This window comes from Panthera uncia, chromosome A2 (assembly GCF_023721935.1).
Source record: "Panthera uncia isolate 11264 chromosome A2, Puncia_PCG_1.0, whole genome shotgun sequence".
NCBI lineage: Eukaryota > Metazoa > Chordata > Mammalia > Carnivora > Felidae > Panthera > Panthera uncia.
Window position 1 is genome coordinate 16759093 of NC_064816.1, and position 17298 is coordinate 16776390.

At 58.8% G+C, this 17298-nt stretch overlaps 3 protein-coding genes across 5 annotated transcripts in view; all 3 read right to left on the reverse strand.

The window, feature by feature from the left end:
- PFKFB4 (6-phosphofructo-2-kinase/fructose-2,6-biphosphatase 4) overlaps window positions 1-4613 on the reverse strand; it is a 42044-nt gene extending 37431 nt beyond the window's left edge. For 2 of the 3 annotated variants that reach the window (XM_049642623.1, XM_049642622.1), the window contains exon 1: window positions 750-915. In XM_049642623.1, coding sequence (XP_049498580.1) covers window positions 750-846 — 97 coding nt within the window. In that variant the 5' untranslated portion in view covers window positions 847-915. Of the gene's footprint in view, window positions 1-749; window positions 916-4495 lie in introns of those variants that run through there. The other variant, XM_049642624.1, reaches the window with a different exon arrangement.
- A 1412-nt stretch (window positions 4614-6025) lies between these two features.
- Window positions 6026-6602, reverse strand: UCN2 (urocortin 2). The gene has a single exon (XM_049640365.1). The coding sequence runs from the start codon at window positions 6590-6592 to the stop codon at window positions 6101-6103; it is 492 nt and encodes a 163-aa protein (XP_049496322.1). The 5' UTR covers window positions 6593-6602; the 3' UTR covers window positions 6026-6100.
- Window positions 6603-6610: 8 nt separating this feature from the next.
- COL7A1 (collagen type VII alpha 1 chain) overlaps window positions 6611-17298 on the reverse strand; it is a 31759-nt gene continuing 21071 nt past the window's right edge. Inside the window, exons 80-118 of the mRNA XM_049640366.1 lie at window positions 17118-17153; window positions 16944-16979; window positions 16785-16829; window positions 16532-16564; window positions 16390-16452; window positions 16264-16299; window positions 16103-16183; window positions 15895-15963; window positions 15739-15774; window positions 15623-15664; window positions 15426-15470; window positions 15292-15336; window positions 14647-14682; window positions 14505-14564; window positions 14263-14370; window positions 14015-14086; window positions 13838-13873; window positions 13653-13712; window positions 13511-13555; window positions 13252-13287; window positions 13102-13137; window positions 12966-13022; window positions 12745-12816; window positions 12194-12265; window positions 11945-11980; window positions 11548-11628; window positions 11248-11301; window positions 11117-11170; window positions 10982-11044; window positions 10465-10527; window positions 10249-10365; window positions 10000-10077; window positions 9849-9902; window positions 9671-9719; window positions 8994-9026; window positions 8759-8845; window positions 8438-8527; window positions 8114-8311; window positions 6611-7783 (exon numbers count right to left, since the gene is read on the reverse strand). Of these exons, the coding sequence (XP_049496323.1) occupies window positions 7767-7783; window positions 8114-8311; window positions 8438-8527; window positions 8759-8845; window positions 8994-9026; window positions 9671-9719; window positions 9849-9902; window positions 10000-10077; window positions 10249-10365; window positions 10465-10527; window positions 10982-11044; window positions 11117-11170; window positions 11248-11301; window positions 11548-11628; window positions 11945-11980; window positions 12194-12265; window positions 12745-12816; window positions 12966-13022; window positions 13102-13137; window positions 13252-13287; window positions 13511-13555; window positions 13653-13712; window positions 13838-13873; window positions 14015-14086; window positions 14263-14370; window positions 14505-14564; window positions 14647-14682; window positions 15292-15336; window positions 15426-15470; window positions 15623-15664; window positions 15739-15774; window positions 15895-15963; window positions 16103-16183; window positions 16264-16299; window positions 16390-16452; window positions 16532-16564; window positions 16785-16829; window positions 16944-16979; window positions 17118-17153 (2331 nt within the window). The 3' untranslated portion in view covers window positions 6611-7766. The remainder of the gene's footprint in view (window positions 7784-8113; window positions 8312-8437; window positions 8528-8758; window positions 8846-8993; window positions 9027-9670; window positions 9720-9848; window positions 9903-9999; window positions 10078-10248; window positions 10366-10464; window positions 10528-10981; window positions 11045-11116; window positions 11171-11247; window positions 11302-11547; window positions 11629-11944; window positions 11981-12193; window positions 12266-12744; window positions 12817-12965; window positions 13023-13101; window positions 13138-13251; window positions 13288-13510; window positions 13556-13652; window positions 13713-13837; window positions 13874-14014; window positions 14087-14262; window positions 14371-14504; window positions 14565-14646; window positions 14683-15291; window positions 15337-15425; window positions 15471-15622; window positions 15665-15738; window positions 15775-15894; window positions 15964-16102; window positions 16184-16263; window positions 16300-16389; window positions 16453-16531; window positions 16565-16784; window positions 16830-16943; window positions 16980-17117; window positions 17154-17298) is intronic.

Sequence of the window (17298 nt, forward strand, 5' to 3'; positions counted from 1 at the left end):
TTGCAGACTCATGTAAGGACAAATAGAAAGTCAAGTAAAGTGGATTCAACACCGGGATCCCAGGAAAGGCAGGCCCCGCCATAACAATTCATTAACAATTCCACGGATTTCAGCATGTCTCCTGGATGTTTTCTCTTCCAACCCTACCATTCGCCCACAACCCCATCTGGATGCATATACAGCCATGAACACAAAGACAGGTCCATATGGGACAGTGTTCTCACCTTCTCCATCCTCAACACAACTGCACTTCCCTGAAATTCCTCTCAAAGCTCAGTGTTAGGCCCAGAAGTGGGTAGTTAAGTCCAAGGAGCACCCTTCCTCCCACTGGAGGAATGGCCCACCCTTGGGCGTTTGAAACTTCTGGGCTCAGAGAGGCCAAATGATTTCCATAAGGCCAACACAGCTCAGAACCGGTCTACACTCTCTGGCCTGCAGAGAGGGCAGGACGAAGCTCCGAATCCTCCCCTGCCCTGACCTAGTGAGTACCTGCCAGAGGTGATGGCGGCCAGACCTAGCCCCTAGCGAGCGTAGACGCGGCCATATACATGTCTCTTCCCCCTGCTCTGCCACACCTGTGCCCGGCTCCCGGCCTGTTCCTGCTCCTCTACCACCAGTCACGGCAGCCCCATCTGTCCCCGGTTTCCCACCTGTCCTTGTCCCCCTCTCCATGGCAGACCACTGCCCAGGCCGCCCTATCCACGCATCCCGATGCGCCGCCCTCCCCTTCCCCAAGGACCCCGCCTCACCACCGCGCTGGCAGGCGTGCAGAGCGGGTCGCCCATTGCTGTAGGGCATCCAGATCTTCTTCAAGGGGTTCTGAGTCAATTCCCGTGGGGACGCCATACCCGGGATGGGATGAGTCGGACTGCGCGGACCGCAACCCAGCAGCCAGGCCACCTCGGGCCACTCGAGGCCCCGCCCCTCGGCCCCGCCCCTCCTCGAGCCGTGCAGACGCCAATCCAACTCTCCCAGGCCCCTCCCCAGAACAAATAGGCCCTACCCCCAACAGAAGAGGGCTGGCCTCCGACCACGCATGCCCAACTCGACTGCCAGCCGGTTTTGGACCCAGCAGGCTCGCCAGAAACGCCGGGATCGAGGACGCGCATGCCCAGCTCCCCACAGCTTCTAGCCCGGGATGTGCAGAGGCTCTAGCCCGGCACACCCAACCGTACACTCAGATACGCATTGGCCTCACCCACGGCCTCGCCTGCATAGATTGCCCCCTCCCCCCCCCCCCCCCCCGGGACCCGGGTTCTGCTCACTGCTACCCTTGACCTCCGGTTCCCTAGGAGGAAGGGATTTGCATGCCCGGGGGCAGGGCCTGCTTGACCCTCAGGTCTCAGTTGTTCGGGACCTGTCTGGTGACTCCTGCGTAATCCCAGTTGTCAGCTGCCACGCCCGCCAGCCCTGCGTCCGTCCGGTCCCCTCTCGACCCTCTCTCAAGCCCCAGGACTCTTCCCTCGCCCACTGAAGCGACCGACTCAACCGCGCTGGAAGTTTCTTTATCTCATGGACAGGGACACGGGACAAATCTCAAAATTGATTATGTTTCCTCTTTTTACCTTGGCTAGTGGGAAGCTCAGGCTAAAACTCTGGCCGACCTGGAACACATGAGCAGGACCTTTTAACCAAGCTCCCTGGCAGTATCTTACTTCTCCTGCCAGGATTTCATCTCTACCAATTAAATTTTAAATTGTAAATCTACATATTTTTTAAGTGAATCTCTGTCTCTCCATCAGGAAAACAGAATGCAGGCATCATCAACCTACAAGATTCTGGTATTTATTAAATGTGTCAGTGTCTGAGAAATCCATTTTAAAGCACATCAGTGATATTTATATTATTTATCTCCCTCCCGTCTCTAAGAATGCAGTGGAAGCAGGGGTCAAGGGAGAAATCCAGAAGTTCAGGAACCCTGGGTCACTTTCCTTTGTCTCCTCAGCCCAGTTTCTCAAAGTTTTGTACACTTTCTGTCCCGGGACCCCCACTGACACTGCTCAAACCTGGGTCACACTGCCCTCTAGCGATGTCCTCCACAAAACCCCCCGACAGGATCATGGCACTCTCAGGTTCTCTCTGCCCAAAGTGTTCCCTAGCCAGGAGCCAGGTGCTAGGGACATGGAGAACAAGGCTCCGCCCAGTGCATCAGGGGAGCAGCATCCCCTCCCTCTGACCTCCCTGCCACCCACTTGTCTCCACCCAGCACTTCAGAGCCTGGCAAGGACCCTTAAGATAACTCTGATACAGATGTCTTGCCCACTTCACAGGAGATGGATGGGGAGGTGGAAGCCCACCTAGATCCTTCCTGAAACCAGCTTTAGCTGCCTACCCCCAGAGGAATGCCCTGCCCCAGACAGACTTGAGCACTTCCTCTTTCATCCTCTCTCTGCAGCGTCCACCTCCCACCTCCTTCCACCTCACACCAGGGCAGCTCTGAACACACTCATATGCGGCTCCTGATGCCCCTTGTGACCACCCACCTGCTTCCTACTTCTCCAAAGCCACTCATTGGTTCCTGGCACAGCCAATCTTCCGGTCTGTCTCTGAGCCGTTGCCAAGGCCATCCTGGGGTCACCTCGACCTCAGAGACCTTGTCACCACCCGCCCACACCCTATCCAACCCCCAGCATTCACTGCAAAGGCTACATACTCTAGCACCCAGCTACATACTCTAGCACCCACAGACACCCAGCACCTCCTCTGCCTGCCCATTCTCCTCCTTACCCCTCCTGGGATGCTAGTCAAAAGCTGGGGGTAGGGGGTAGGGCAGGGCAGGATGCCAGGGCCATTTCGAGGAAGCTGTCCCCAAGCCCAGTCTGAGCCTGACTTCCCAGGAAGAGCAATGACTCTGTACCTCCCACTCTTCCCCAAACAGTCTGACCCTGGGCTGACCCAGACACACCTTCCCAAGTCCCAACATCCAGTGGGAGGCCACAGGTCACCAGCAGGAGGAGCCTGCTGGGGCCCCTCCCCAAGGTCAAAGTCTACCTCTGCTCTAAGAATGCTCCTCGTCTCCCCGCCCATTTCTCAGGTAGGAAACTGAGGGAGGAGAGCAGGGTCCGGGGTCACAGAGCCAGCCCACAGTGCAGGACAGACTGAGATGAACTCCCAGCCCTTTAAAACCTCACCTCCCACACCTTCCATATCACCACATTTCCTACCCCTACCCCTGGGCTCTGGCTTGTTCCTTCCATTGAAATGCTCTCTTGGCTTTCTGCTCCTACAGCATCAGTAGATGTCCAAGAGAACAGCTGGCCTTCATGGCTTTTCCTTCCTTGGAGCCATCCCAAAGTGACGGGGTGGAAAGTGTGCTGGGATGTCGGCGTGCACTCATGTGTGAATGTGTCCTGCTCAGTCTCCCCCCTTCTCTATGAACCTGCCTGGCCTGGTCCTGGCTGGCTCCCATGGTGCCCTCTGCACTGACCACTAGACCTCTCTCCAGTGTCCCAGGCTACAAGCTACAGGTTGGCTGAAGTCCTCGATCCTCAGTTGTTGCTGCTCAAACTCTTCCCCAAACCTGTATCTGGTGGTCAGTCCCGGCCAGACCGTCAAGCCACCCTTTGCAGCATAAAGGCCCAGGGACCTCAGTGAATGCCACACAGCCCCACATGCCAGTGCACAGAAGCATGAACACAGAGCCACACGTGCACACACACTAGCAAGCCCTGCACCCAGGCCTACACAGACAGGAAGGCTGCAGAGCCCGCTGCTCTCTACTGCCTCCTTTCCCCTTTATTTCCCTCCTCCTCTTCCCTCTGTGCCACTGGAAGGTTCCCAGGAATTCCAGCTTCGTCCAGCCAGTTCAAGCCCAGGATCATCCCCAGTGTCTCCCTGGGCCCAGAGCTCACAGACGGTGTGAGGTTCCAGCTTGTGGGTATGGAGCCATGTGACCAAGCAGCCTGTGAACTGTGGTCGGCACTTGCTGATTGCAGTTTGGCACAAGGCACACAGTAGGCACTCAGACTGATTCATTGCCAGCCAAGGCACACAGTAAGGGCTAGAGAGGTTCATGACCAGGATAGAGCACACAGTAGGTGCTTAGAGCAGCTCAGGACCCACACAAGGCACACAGTAGGTGCCCTAGAAATCCTGGTTTAAGGGCTAAAGCCACTTCATACGAAACATTTCCCAAATGAGCTTCTGGGCCTCCCCAAACTGATGTGTGACCCCTGAGGGGGACCTGGACAAACCTGACCCCCTGGGAGGCCAGCAAAGGGTAGAGCGGGAGGGCCTCAGGCAGCTCCAGCTGGCTGTCCCTCTCCCTGGGCTGCAGGAAGAAGCTATTTATAGTTCCCCCTTGGCCCAGCCCCTCCACTCCCCTGCACGGCAACAGGGTTCCCCCTCCTCCTTGCCACCGACAGGCTGATGCCCCCTCAGAACACCCCTACAGCTAGAGAGACACCCAACACTCTCGCACCCCTTCCAGCACCACCCCCACTGCGCCCTGGTCTTTCCCCAATCCCCCCACCCTCGCCCCGCCGCCGGTGCCTACCCCGCCTACTGCTCCCTGACCCGGGGTCCGTCAGGGCGCTGCCTCCCTCCGTGCCTCTGTCCATACTGAAAGCGAACTGGCCCCGGACCGTTGCCCCCCTGCAGCCTGGAGCCAGGCAGCCCCGCCCTCCGGGTTCGTGAGGGAGCTTCGGTGTGCCCCGTGGCCCCGCCTCCCCGGCCACGCCCTGGGCCCGCCCCCCCGAGGCTGCTCACAACTTGAGAGATCAACAGTGCCCCCACCCCAGGCAGCCAAACTCCTGCCCGTGTGGCCTCTCTCTCCAGGCAGAGCGGTCCATACTGCCCAGTGTCTGCCCTCGTCTCCAGCTGGAGCTGTCTACAGTACCCAGGGTATCTGCCCCATCTGCAGGCAAGCCTGTCCACACTGCTCAGAAGGTCAGCCCCATCTCCAGCCCAGCAATGGAGCTGGGGGTGTGAGATTAGGCAAAACCTACTTCTTCTACACCAAGGAACCGGGTGGGTGAAATGGGGCAGGGGTGGAGGGGAGTGGGCAGAGGGGCAACATAGTCAGCTATGACCAAACCCTTGACTGTCCTTGCCTGGGTGCACATGACTGTGATTCTCACTCATCCCATTCTCCAGTCACTACATTTATTGAGCTCTTCCTGCATGCCAGAACCTTCAAGTGCACCGTCACTCAATGTTTGCAAGAAGCTTGGTGGCATCATTCTGCTTTACAGAGGAAGAAACTAAGGCTTGGAAAGGTGAGCAAATTTTAGTTTGCTTGGGACAATTCAACAAAGGAGGTATGGGGCTGGACCGGAGCCCCAGCAGCCCGAGCCTCCTCTCTCCCGAGTCATGTGTGTCCAAGGGCCGAGGCCAGGTGTGCAGGGCTGTGGGTAGGACAGTGCCTGGCTGTGTGTTGAGTGTGCTTCATGTGGGTTTGGGGGACAAGTATCTGTTCTTCCCAGCCCCCTCGCATGCCCTCCCCTCACCCACACACACCCACAGCAGAGATGCACCCACCGATCACACGTACACCTACCACAAGGCAAGGCTGTCACAACCACAGACTTTCCACATACGGTCACCCATGCCTGGAGATGCCTGTGACGGCCCCATTCTTCTGGGGTGGGTGCTGCCTCATGAAGCACAAAACATGCATGTGACCCTCAGCCTGCACTCCCCTGTGTGGTGACCTGTTGGGGGCAGGGAAGACCTGCAGGTCTGGTCTTAGGTGGATGGGTCTGAGATGCAATACTGGGCTCCTATGTTGAGGTTCCTAAAACTGGCACAAGAGTGGCCACACTGGCAGTGTCCAGATTCTTGCTCTTTGACTGTGGGGCACCCAGACATGGCAAGACTCCACACGGTAGTCACATTCCACAGTAGTGTCCAAGCTGTCCAGACATATTGTAAGTCTGTGGGGCTCCAGGTATGGCAAGACTCCATTTGGCAGTCACCCGATATGGCAATGTCCAGGCTGTCCAAACAAACTGTGGCTCTGTGAGGCACTCAGCTGTGATATGACACCACATGGCAGTGACTGCACGGGGCTGTGGCCAGGCGCACTGTGCCAGATGTAGTGCGTCCTGCTCTGCTGCTGCCTACCAGGTCTCCTAATTCAGGGTGACCCCCGCCCTCAGGCTCAGCGGCGGCCAACATGGGCCAGGATGCGAGCGTTGGCAGCGGCCTGCTCCCTCACAGCTCTGGCTCGGGCTTGCTCCAGTAAGATCCGCAGGAGGCCAATGGGGACATCCAGTGAGAGAGTGATGCGGGGGCCTGGGCGGGGGCCAGGGCTGGGGTGGCCCCAAGCAGTGGAGGGGCCCACAGTGCTGGCTGAGGGGCTCTCTGAGGCCACAGGGCGGGGAGTGGCTTGGGGAGGGTTCTGAGGGAGGAGCTGGAAGGCTGGAATAGGGGTCATGGGGACAAGCAGGGCCCTGCCCGACGTCAGGATCATCAGCACCAGCAGAGCCCACCTGGTCATCGCGTGGTCAGTCTGCGAGGAGAAAAGAGGCTCAGGGCAGGGGTTCTGGGCAGCCATGACGCATGGACAGATGCAGACGGGGAAAGTAGACAGACAGAGAGAGGGAGACCAAGGGAAGGAGACAGAGAGGCAGAGATTAGAGAGGCCAGGCATGGGACGGAGATAAGAGAGACAGAGATGAAAGCACAAGACAGCCAGACAGAGCAGGGGCCAGGGAGACGGAGAGAGCAAGAAGGAGAGTGAAAGAGACAGAGAGCACAGCTAGGTCTGGATCTAGATGTAGAGATGGATACAGTTGGGGAGGGGAGGGAGAAGAGGGAAAAAGACGAGAGGGAGGACATGGAGGCAGAGCAAAAGAGAGGGAGACTGGAAGACAAAGAGGCTGGAGCCACCCCAGAGACAGACAGCATGATGAAAATAAGGATACCAAGGCATGGAGAGAACACAGAGGGACAAAAGGGGAGCCTCAGGTCTGAGGGAGCTTGCAGCAGATCGTGGACAAAGAAGGGCAGGAATGGGGTCCTCAAGGTAGAGAAGCAGCCAGAGACTCCACGTCTGGAGACCTCCAATAACCCATACCCGGATCTCCTCAGCCCCCAAGGCCCTGCCCATCCCACCCAGAGCCATCCCAGTCCTACCAGCGGCAGCCTCTTCTGGAGCAAGGTGGGGCCGCTGGGGCTGCCTGCGGCTGGGACCAGGCGGTGCTGTGCTGTGGTCGGGCCTCTCCCCCCTTCTGGGCCCATTTATCTCTCTCAGCCCCCGAGGTAGGAGCTGGGCACGGCTCCGGCATGAAGCAGCCCCCCACCTCTGACTCATCCCCTCCTGGGGGGGCAGTGAGGACATGTCCTCAGCCTCCACTCTGTATACTCCTTTTTGGGGACACGTTGGACACTGAGAGCCACAGAACAGTGACCAGGGCTGGACAGAGGGACTCTGCACCCGTGCAGGAGAGCACTGACCTCCCAGGGAAAACCGGACCCCCTGCCATCCCCATCTCCCCAAACAGTCACAACAGGGGCCTTTTAAAACAGCAGCTTTAATGCCCCCTAGAATCAGCACCATGTCATCACAGGCTTGGGTCAAGGGGCGGGTCAGATGCAGTCACATCCGCTCACTGCCCACAGCCACCCTCACACTGAGTCATCTACCAGGGAGGCAGGAGCCACAATGGGGGTTTGTCCACAGGGGGGAAGGCTAGACCCACGGGACCAAGTCACTGAAATAACGGACACGCTCATGCACGCTCACATGCACTCAGGCCTGTAGCACCAAGGGGAGGGACAGGAGTCCACCAGGGGATGCTGGACTTCAGCTCATCATCTGGGCCTCAGCTTCGGGCAGCACCTGGGTGGAACAGGTTGGGAGCTGACTTCAGGCATCTGGCCTCACCGAGCACGTAGGCCACGGAGAGGCAGTGCACAGATGGTCAGTGGGGCAGCTGGGAGCACAAGAGTGAGGCTCTGACCTCAGAGAGGGGATCCTCACTCAGACCCTTGAGGAGGGAGCATGGAGGGGACTCCACAGCTAGGGTTCTCTGTTCAGCAACTTGGTCTGGGGAGGTCTGTCCCAGGCCTCCCAGTCTGAGGGGGGTCCTGATGTGGGACCCCGACCAAGACCTGATCTGGGTAGGCTCAGTGTCCAGGTCCCTCTCGGGGCGGAGGGGTAGGCCCATACCTGTTCCCTGGCTCTGGACCATGCGGGGCATGCAGCGGCGCTCACAGGCCTCACGGGTCCCAAAACGATTCGCATTCCCTCCACAGCCGCCGTAGACAAAGGGGTGACAGGCATCTGTGCCACCTGCCACAGCTCGATGGTACCAGCGCAGGGTGTAGGCAGTGCAGGAGCCCTCATCCAGTGGAAGCAAGCAGGGGTCTAGGGCCAACGGGGGTCAGGAGGTCAGCAGGGGTGGCGGCAGTCAGGGACTGAGGGTCAGTGAGAGGTCAGCAGGGGTCACTACTGTCCCTCCCTGAGTCCCTCTGGGCCAACCCCCCTTCTCACCATCGCCATCCTGAAGAACTTCAGGGTCCTGGTATTCCTCCACAGAATACTCAGAATATTCATATTCATCGTCCTCTGGGGGCACCTCGCCTGCACACAGGGTGGGGTGCTATGAGTGAGGCTGCTGCTGGGCCACGTTCATGCTGCCCAACCCCGGCCCTGAGAGTGGGGCGGGTAGCGCTGGTCTCCCACGTGTGTGCCCAGTGTTCATGCTGTGCCCTCCATGTCGCCCCTATACACATGGCATGTGCCCTGCATGCATGAGCAACCCGCATGTGTCTGTGTCCCACCACACATGCCCCATGGTTCCCCTGTCCTCACCTTCCTCCTCTGCATGAGAGACCCGGAGCACAGGCACAGGGTGGAGCTGGGAGCTGGCAGTGTCTGCAGCATAACTAGGGAGGGGTCCTGGAGCAAGGAGCAGGGGCACAGGGCCTTGGGGTCATGATGGCAGCCACCCCAGCCAAGTCCCTGCTGAGCAAACCCAGGTAATGGACACAGTGGGACCTGGCATGAGGAAAGTCCCAGGAGCAGAAAATACCAGAAAACTACTCACGTGATCCAGATGCAATAAACTGGCCCTGGCAGGCTGGAGCGGGCAGAGAAGGGCAGGGAGAGAGAAAAGAACAGAGAGAAAGTGACAACGATGGAAAGGGGCAGAGAAAGAGAGAGACAGAGGGACACACACAGCGGGGCAGAGAAAGACAGCAGGAGAGAGTGACAGAGAGACCGACAGGACAGAAAGAGAGAGAGGGTGGGAAGCAGAGAAAGAGGAAGGAAGAAAGAGGAAGAAAGGCAGAGGAGAAACAGACAAAGGACGAAAGAGAAGTTGGGAACAGGCCAACAAAGGGCAAGAGAGGGAGCGTCAGAAACAGACAGGCACAGAGAGGGAACGGAAGCAGAGACAGGAGGAGACGGAGCTTCACTCTCTGATACCCCTCAGGGCCATCAGAGCCCCACTGGGCTGCTCCCGCCTCCACCCCTCCACACACGGCCACACTGGGCTTCTAGGAACACTGTGTGTCCACCCACATTTGCTGCGTGTCACCGTTTGGGGAAAGTCCTCACAGCATGTCTGTCCTGAGCATACATGCCCTCCTGTGTATCCATCTCCACCCATCTCTGTGACTGCTGGTCCCCCATAAGTTCTGGGGACCCCACCTGCCCCTGTCTAGGGGTGCTGGAGTAGAATGGGAATGAGACCCAAGAGGCTCTGGGCTGGGCCCCACTCACCACAATGCTGACTCATCTCCTGACGCACAAAGCCCCGAATGTCATCCTCCTGGGAGCACAAGACCACAAGGATCATGAAGAACCCAGGGATCACAGGAGGGACAAAGGGCATATGATGCAGGGATCACAGGGGGACAGCACTGAGTCAGGGGCCCAGCCCACGAAGGCCTACACTTACTGTTAACGCAGCTTCTCCCTTTTCCCCGCGGGGGCCAGCGGGCCCTGGCCGCCCCTGTGTGCAACAGATGGGACCAGACTGTAACCTCTGATCTTAGGGACACCAGAGGTCACCCCAGTCTCTGACCCCAACCCCAGGAATCCCCACTTACCTGCTCCCCTCTCTCTCCAGGGGCCCCAGGGGCCCCAGGGGCACCCACCACTCTCTCTCCAGGGGGACCTCGCTCACCCTGTCAGACACAAGGATGAGTGAGCAGTCAGAGTCAGTGGAGGTCAGAAGGAAGGAAAGTTGAGATCATTAGGCTCAGGGGTATTGGCGATGGGTTGCAGGGTCAGAGGTCAGTGATATTGGAAGGGTCAGGGAGGTTCAGGGATCAGGAGTCAGGGTCAGAGCTGTTTACCTTCTGGCCCTGAAGTCCTTCAGGGCCTTTGGGACCAACACTGCCAGGTGGCCCAGGGGGGCCACTAGAGCCATCATTGCCCCTAGGACCTGGGAAGCCCCCAATTCCTGGGGGCCCCTGTGGAGAGACAGGTCAGAGTCATTGATCAAAGCCCCCAAAGATGGACCCACTTCCAGAAAGTACAGTCCCTTTAGCTTGACCTTGGTCTCCACTTACCCGCTCCCCTTTCTCACCCTGGTCACCCTTGGATCCTGGCTGCCCATCAAAGCCTCGATCACCCTGGGAACAGAAAGAAGCATGAGAGACCATCTGTCTTGATGTCCTCAGTTCAACTGCCATGAGCCCCTTGGTCCAATGGCCACAATCTTCCATGACCCAAGCACCTGTGACCCTACCATCCCAGGACCTTCAATCTGCTGTGATCCCCATGACCCTGACCTGACTGTAATACCCCTTGCCCTGCTTCCACCTATTTCCTTTATATACACACACCAGCCTCCCCTACTGACCTCTTAGCCCTGATGCACCTCTCCCCACTGCTCCACTTCTCATCCCTTAATCCAAAGTCCTCACTGTGACCCCAACTCTCCCTGAAACCTCAAAACCAACCCTACTCTACCCCCCAGTATCCCAACTTTCCACAACCCTCTTGACATGAAACCCCCATGACCCTACCATGACCTTCCCTGCCCCATTTTGACCCCCTTTTGTCCACTGTCGAGAGGGCCCATACCTTGGGACCAATCAGGCCCTCCTTTCCAGGGGTCCCCGACTGGCCCGGCATACCCGGCTCCCCCTGGAGAAGAGAAAACATGAGCTGGGCCCTGGCCCACCCATCCTTTCCCCATTCTGGGTGCCCCACACTCACCACATCTCCCTTGCGTCCTGCCAGCCCAGGGCGGCCAGGGAGACCAGCTTCTCCCTGCAGGGATCAATCAGGTAGAAGGGTCAGACAGGCCCCAGGCCCCACAGACGCCCATGTTCCCATCACCTCTGTACCTTATCTCCCTTCTCTCCGTCAAGGCCACAGGCCCCCTTTATCCCTCGTTCACCCTGGAGGGGGGAAAGAAATGGAAAAGTGACTTCCAGACACCTAACCCCTTGACCAGACCATGTAACCACTCTCCAAACTGGCCTCAGACACTCTAATCTCTGACCTTCCAACCCCTAATCTAATGCCCCACATTCAATCCCATATACCCCAACATCTGACCCCAGATACCTGACCTTTGACCCCAGATACCTTGCCCTCCAACATCAGGCCTTCCTGACCAGGAAAAAAGCCCAGCCCCTTCCCACCTTGAGGCCCCGGGGACCCATGAAGCCAATATCTCCTTTATCGCCTCGGATACCAGGGGTTCCATCCTTTCCTGGTGATCCCTGATAGAGAGAGGGGTCAATATGGAGTCAAGGGAGGTCAGGAGGGATCCAGGGGAATCACTCTGGATGAAAGGAACAGGAAACACCACAGGGGTGAGAGTCACTATTGGAGGCCAGAGCTAATGGAAGAGCAGGATTTTCCATGGGCAGAGGTCACCATGCGGGTGGAGACATCATAGCGGTTACTGTGAAGGTGGGGGCACTGGGCAGCATGAGGACACCATGAGACCACTGGATCACTATAAGGTCAAAGGCCACCACAGGGAGATGGGGCCCTGTGGGGCAGGGGGTCTCTGAGGGAGCAGGGGCATCTTACCGGGTCACCTGGGATCCCTGCAGCACCAGGTTCACCCTGTAGGAAACACAGATGGGGGAGGGCCACCTTTCAGTGTTACTGTCCCCCGTGCCACTCAGTGACTCCCAGGCTGCACACAAATCCCATGTAATCACATGGCCACGTGGCCAACAGTGAGGGAGGCTGGAAACCCTCCAACGTTCAGAGGACACCCATGAGACAGATGTGTGTGACGGGTGGTTTGGGGTCTGTGCCTGGGGCAGGGCTGACCTTGGGTCCTGTGAGTCCACGAGCTCCCAGCAACCCGGTTGAGCCCTTGTCACCAGGCTCTCCCTTGGTGCCCTGTGGGTGTAACCAGGAGAGGGACATAATCAGGATCACACCAGGCTGGAGGCTTGAAGTATGACTGGAACCTGCCAGATGGGGCAGCGCTCGCTCCCACCCATCACCGTCAGTGTGGCTCATTTCTCATCCCAGGCCCTCAGATCCCTGCCCCTTCTTCCTACCATGGGGCTCCTGAACCAACCTGGAGTACTCCTGACACCTAAGAAGCCCCTTGTCTGTTCCCAGAGGGCCTCTCTTCGAGCTACATTCCACAGAGCTCCCTGGCGCCCTCACATGGAGGTCCTTGAGCCCACTGTAGAGCCCCCATCCTCTCAGCCACTCCACAGAGTTGCCACAGCCTACTGAACCTCCTCCTTCTAACCCCCAGAAAGCCCCCATCCTCCCCTTTTTTCCTCACAGACCCTCAATAGAGCCCCCACAGCCCACAGAAACCCTCTCCTGACCCTATATAGAGTACCCCACCCTCTTCTCTGTACCTTCTCTCCAGGGTTCCCAGTGTCTCCTCGAGGTCCTTTGTCACCATCTATGCCCCGAGGCCCTCGTTCGCCCTGGGTCAGGGGTCAGAAGTGAGGGTCAGGGACTGGTGGTCTGTCACCATCTAAGGGTTTGAGCTCTCAGATTCCCTGGCCCAGCCCCCACGGGAGCTCCTCCCACACCCAAGATAGACCCATTCTGTACATGAGCCAGACCTACTCACCATGTCCCCTTTGGCACCCCGTGGCCCTGGAGGCCCCACAGCCATGGCTGCATCACCCTGAGTGGACAGAGGGCAATCAGAGGACGCAGGACCACACTTAGCCCCTGCCTCTGCCCTCCCGCATGCCCACACTCACCTTGTCACCCTTTAGCCCTGTAGTTCCAGTGTCACCCTATTGGGTGGAAGAGTGTGAATCTCTCCAAACTGAGGAGTCCCAAGTCCTGGGACAGTCCCAAGATCTGGCTCCACCCCCACCCACCCTGGGGCCTTTTCCACGTGTCCTTACCTTCTCCCCACGTTCCCCCCGGCTGCCCGGGGGCCCCTGTATGAGAAGACAACAGTGAGCTAAATAAACTTGGGGGCATTAGCGGGGAGACCGCTCAGGGGGTAGGGGACAACCAAGGGGTCCAAGGGGAAGGGGAGACATGAAGGACCAGAGAGTACATAAAAAGAACCAGAAGTCTACAGAGTGTGTCCCAACAGCACAGAGGGCACAGGCAGGGGACTGAAGTCACATCACTGGTGCTTTCCCCAAGGGGACCCACCGTGAGTCCTCGGGGTCCCTCCTGGCCGGGACGGCCGTCTTCACCCTGGATGGTGACATTGAGTTCATTGACTCAGAAGTTGGAAATGAGAGGCAAGAGCCGTGGTAAAGGGAGCCATGGCTGCAGAGCAGGAAGTACATACCCGGACACCAGGTTCCCCACGCTCGCCTCGGGCCCCGGGCAGCCCTGCTCCAGGGTCTCCCTGGAGATCAACAGGACACCAGGGATATGAGAGGGGAATCAGTGGGGGACAGAGGGTCAAGGGAGGTCAGTGGAGGGTGGAGGGAGTGATGGATACAGGAGAGCCAGCAGCATTGTCCCATCTACCTTGTCTCCTTTGAGTCCAGAGGGCCCGGGCACTCCCTGTGGGCAGAGTAAGGTGAGTGTCCCATGCCCTCAAAAGCACACACACATACCCAGCCACACAGTGTGTCCCAGTTCCCACCTGGACAGACTCCAACACACAGGAATCAGATACCCGGGACAGAGAGCACTTCTACTCACCGCTGACCCTGGTGGTCCAGGTGGCCCCAAGGGACCTGGGGCTCCCTCTCTCCCCGGGAGACCTGCCAGACCCTACGGGAACAATAAAGCAAAAGAGGCAGAGAATGACTTGGAGACCTTCCTCCCCTATGGCCCCTCCAAGACTGGAGCCCCTGAGGCAGGGCCTGGGCCCCCTTCTCCTCACCCACTACCAAATTCAGAAGTCCTGAAGTCACCAAGTCCCTGCATGCTGCTCCCAGCACGCTTACCCGCTCTCCACTGGGGCCTGGCTGACCCGTCTCTCCACGAAGGCCTGTCTGACCGGGGAATCCGACAACACCAGGAGCACCAGGGGGCCCAGGGGGGCCCGCATCTCCCTGGAACAGAGATAGCAAAGGGAGGAATGGCCCCAACAGGACTCCTTCCCAGAACCAGGCCCAGAATGCCTTCTTCCCACTTCCAGGCACCTCCCTGCCTGCTGCACACCACTGGTGATGGGGCATCGACTAACCTTCAGACCTGGAGGACCAGCTGGCCCAAGGGGGCCCTGGACCCCGATTCCTGGGTCACCCTTCAAGGGAAAGAGGGATCAGATCAGCTCTCCGAGTCCCAGGAACATGACCCCCAGCAGGGATGCTTTAGGGTACACATACCTTATTACCCTTGAGTCCAGGAGCCCCTTTTTGACCCTAAAAAAGCAAAGTAAACGGTACCTGAGACGGGAGGAACATGAACCCAGAGCTTAGACACGGCCCAAGAATATTCCCAGGGTAGCTCACATGTGGAACTCAGACACGTAAGCAAGGATTGGCTCACGGGAGCCCAGAGGTGACCACAGATATGTGGGAGTTTAGGCGTGGCTACAGACACGGGGAGCCCACACAGAAGCATAGGCATAGGGACCTCCGGTGTAAGCACAGACACACAGGAGCTCCCAGGAGCACACAAATGTCGCCCCATCCTGGGGAGCTAAGACAGGCCCACAAGCATGCATTCAGATACATGGAACGCAGAGGTGGCAGGGGAAAGGGGTACATTAACAGGAGACCTAGGGCATCAGACAGGGACACACACGTGTGCTCAGACACAGTGAGGAGCAGAAGACCTAGGACAGGCACAAGGAAGCAAAGACACACCCCCGCCCCCACCTAGGTGGGAGGAAGTCAAGAGGCTGGATCCCTGTGTACTCCCTGGAGCAGGACCCTGAATGCTGGAGGGTGCACAGGCCTGGGAATGGTCCCTCATGTCCACACCTGCACTCCTCACTCCCAGCTGACTTGCCCAGACCCCAGACTCACATCTTCCCCAGGGTCTCCAGGCTCCCCTGCACGGCCAGCTTCACCCTGCACAGAAAGGGTAGTAAGGGGATCTAGCCACCCAGCCTGGCCCCCCTCTACACAGTGCTTAGGCCCTTGGGCTGAGTCTGCCTCACCTTCTCGCCCCGAGGCCCTGGAAGTCCTCGATCACCTTTGGCTCCCTGTAGAGACGGGGACAGGAAGCAACATGGGCATTAGGGGCACAGAAAGATGACACCCAAGGAAGGAGGTGCAGGGTCCAATGTAACACGTATTATGAAAGCCCAGAGTCATGAGGATGGGTGAACTATGCTGTCGGAGGCTCCACACTCACCGGCTCTCCCACCAGGTCTCCAGCAAGGCCTCCGGGGGCTCCCTGATGAGGGAGAAGGGTCAGTGGGATGCCCTGGCCCCCCTCAGTCCCTCCCCCCAGGCCTTCTGCACACTCACCTTCTCTCCCTTTGCTCCAGGGGGCCCGACCACAGCCTGTGGGGAATGCCCAGTGAGTTACCTAGCCCCCCCGCCTTCTCCCCAGCCCCACCCCGCCGGCCTCGATGGTGAGGCAGAGGAGCTGGTACAGAGGGTCGGGGTCAGGGTCAGGATCACCTGTCCAGGAGCCCCCATGGGTCCAGGCTCTCCTTTAGGTCCAACAAGGCCGGGCAGACCTGGCGACCCCTGTGACAGGGCAATGGGAAGGACTCAGTGCCTCCCCACCACCTTGTGCCTGCTGCCGCTGCCCTCCCTACTCTCTAGGCCCAGGACCAGGCACACGGCCCCATCACAGGCTTGGAGAAAGCTCCCCCAGAATACACACCGGCACACCAGGAGCTCCTCTGTCTCCATCTTTGCCACCGGCACCATCACGACCTGGGGCTCCCGGCTTCCCTGTCTCCCCCTGAAAGGGAGGAGCTCTGTCACGGGCCTGCCCACTGACTCCTGACCCCCTGGAGCTCAGTCTTGACCCCCAGGACTCACCACTTGTCCAGGCAGACCCGGTGCCCCCTGAGGACCCTGAAGGAGACAAGTCAGATGTAAGGGGAACATGGGGGAACGTGGGACCCAGGGGGCAGGACACGGTGTTCCTGCAGGGACCTCACTTACCACGAGGCCTGAAGGGCCAGGAGGGCCAGGAAGTCCCACAGCCCCGGTGGGTCCGGGAAGGCCCTGGAGGAAGAAACAGTTCAGGGCAGCTCCAATCCCACGTGGCTCCCTGTGACTCTAACCCCTGAGCTGGGCCACTCACCCGTCCTGGTGGTCCTGTCTCTCCAGGCTCCCCCTGCCAAAAACCGAGAGACCTTGTGACCCCACAAAAAGACAAGAGGCTCCTCAGCCCTCTGCCCATAAGAAAAGCCCACATGGATGGGGCACCTTGGTGCTTAGCCCCATCGCAGGGTGATGACAACCCAGGGGGGTGGCAGGGGCTATCCTGGTGTGGACATGGCTCAGAGGAGCCTCCTCTGCCTTTTAGCCACACGTCTGCACACACCTATACTCACCTTCAGGCCAGAAGGACCCTGGGGTCCTGTGGAGCCAGCAAGGCCCTAGAAAAAAGTATCAAGAGCAGGAGATGGGAGTCAGAGTCATCTGCTCGGGGATTAACACAAACAAGGCCTGCCCATCCCACCCCCACCAGGCAGTGCTCTCCTGTTACTCACCGGGGCACCAGGAGGTCCAGGGTCTCCGTGGCCACCCTGTTGGAGAGAGAAGGAGTCTGGTGAGGCGGAGCCAGTCCCACCCCACCAGAGAAACTAAGGCAGTACTGCCCCTTGTGGCATGGGGCAGGATGGGGGCAGGATGGGGGCAGGAGGGGTGAGGATTCTGATACTCACCACTGGGCCAGGGGTCCCCCTTGGACCTTGCAAACCCTGGATAGAGAAGGGGGGCTGCTGAGCCTCAATCCGGGCCTCATGTGGGCCTGTTTCCAACCTGCAGAGGCCTCTGTCTAGGGAGCCCACGTGCAGGCTGCCACCCCTCAGGCATAGATCACCCCATACCCTCAGGGATAACACA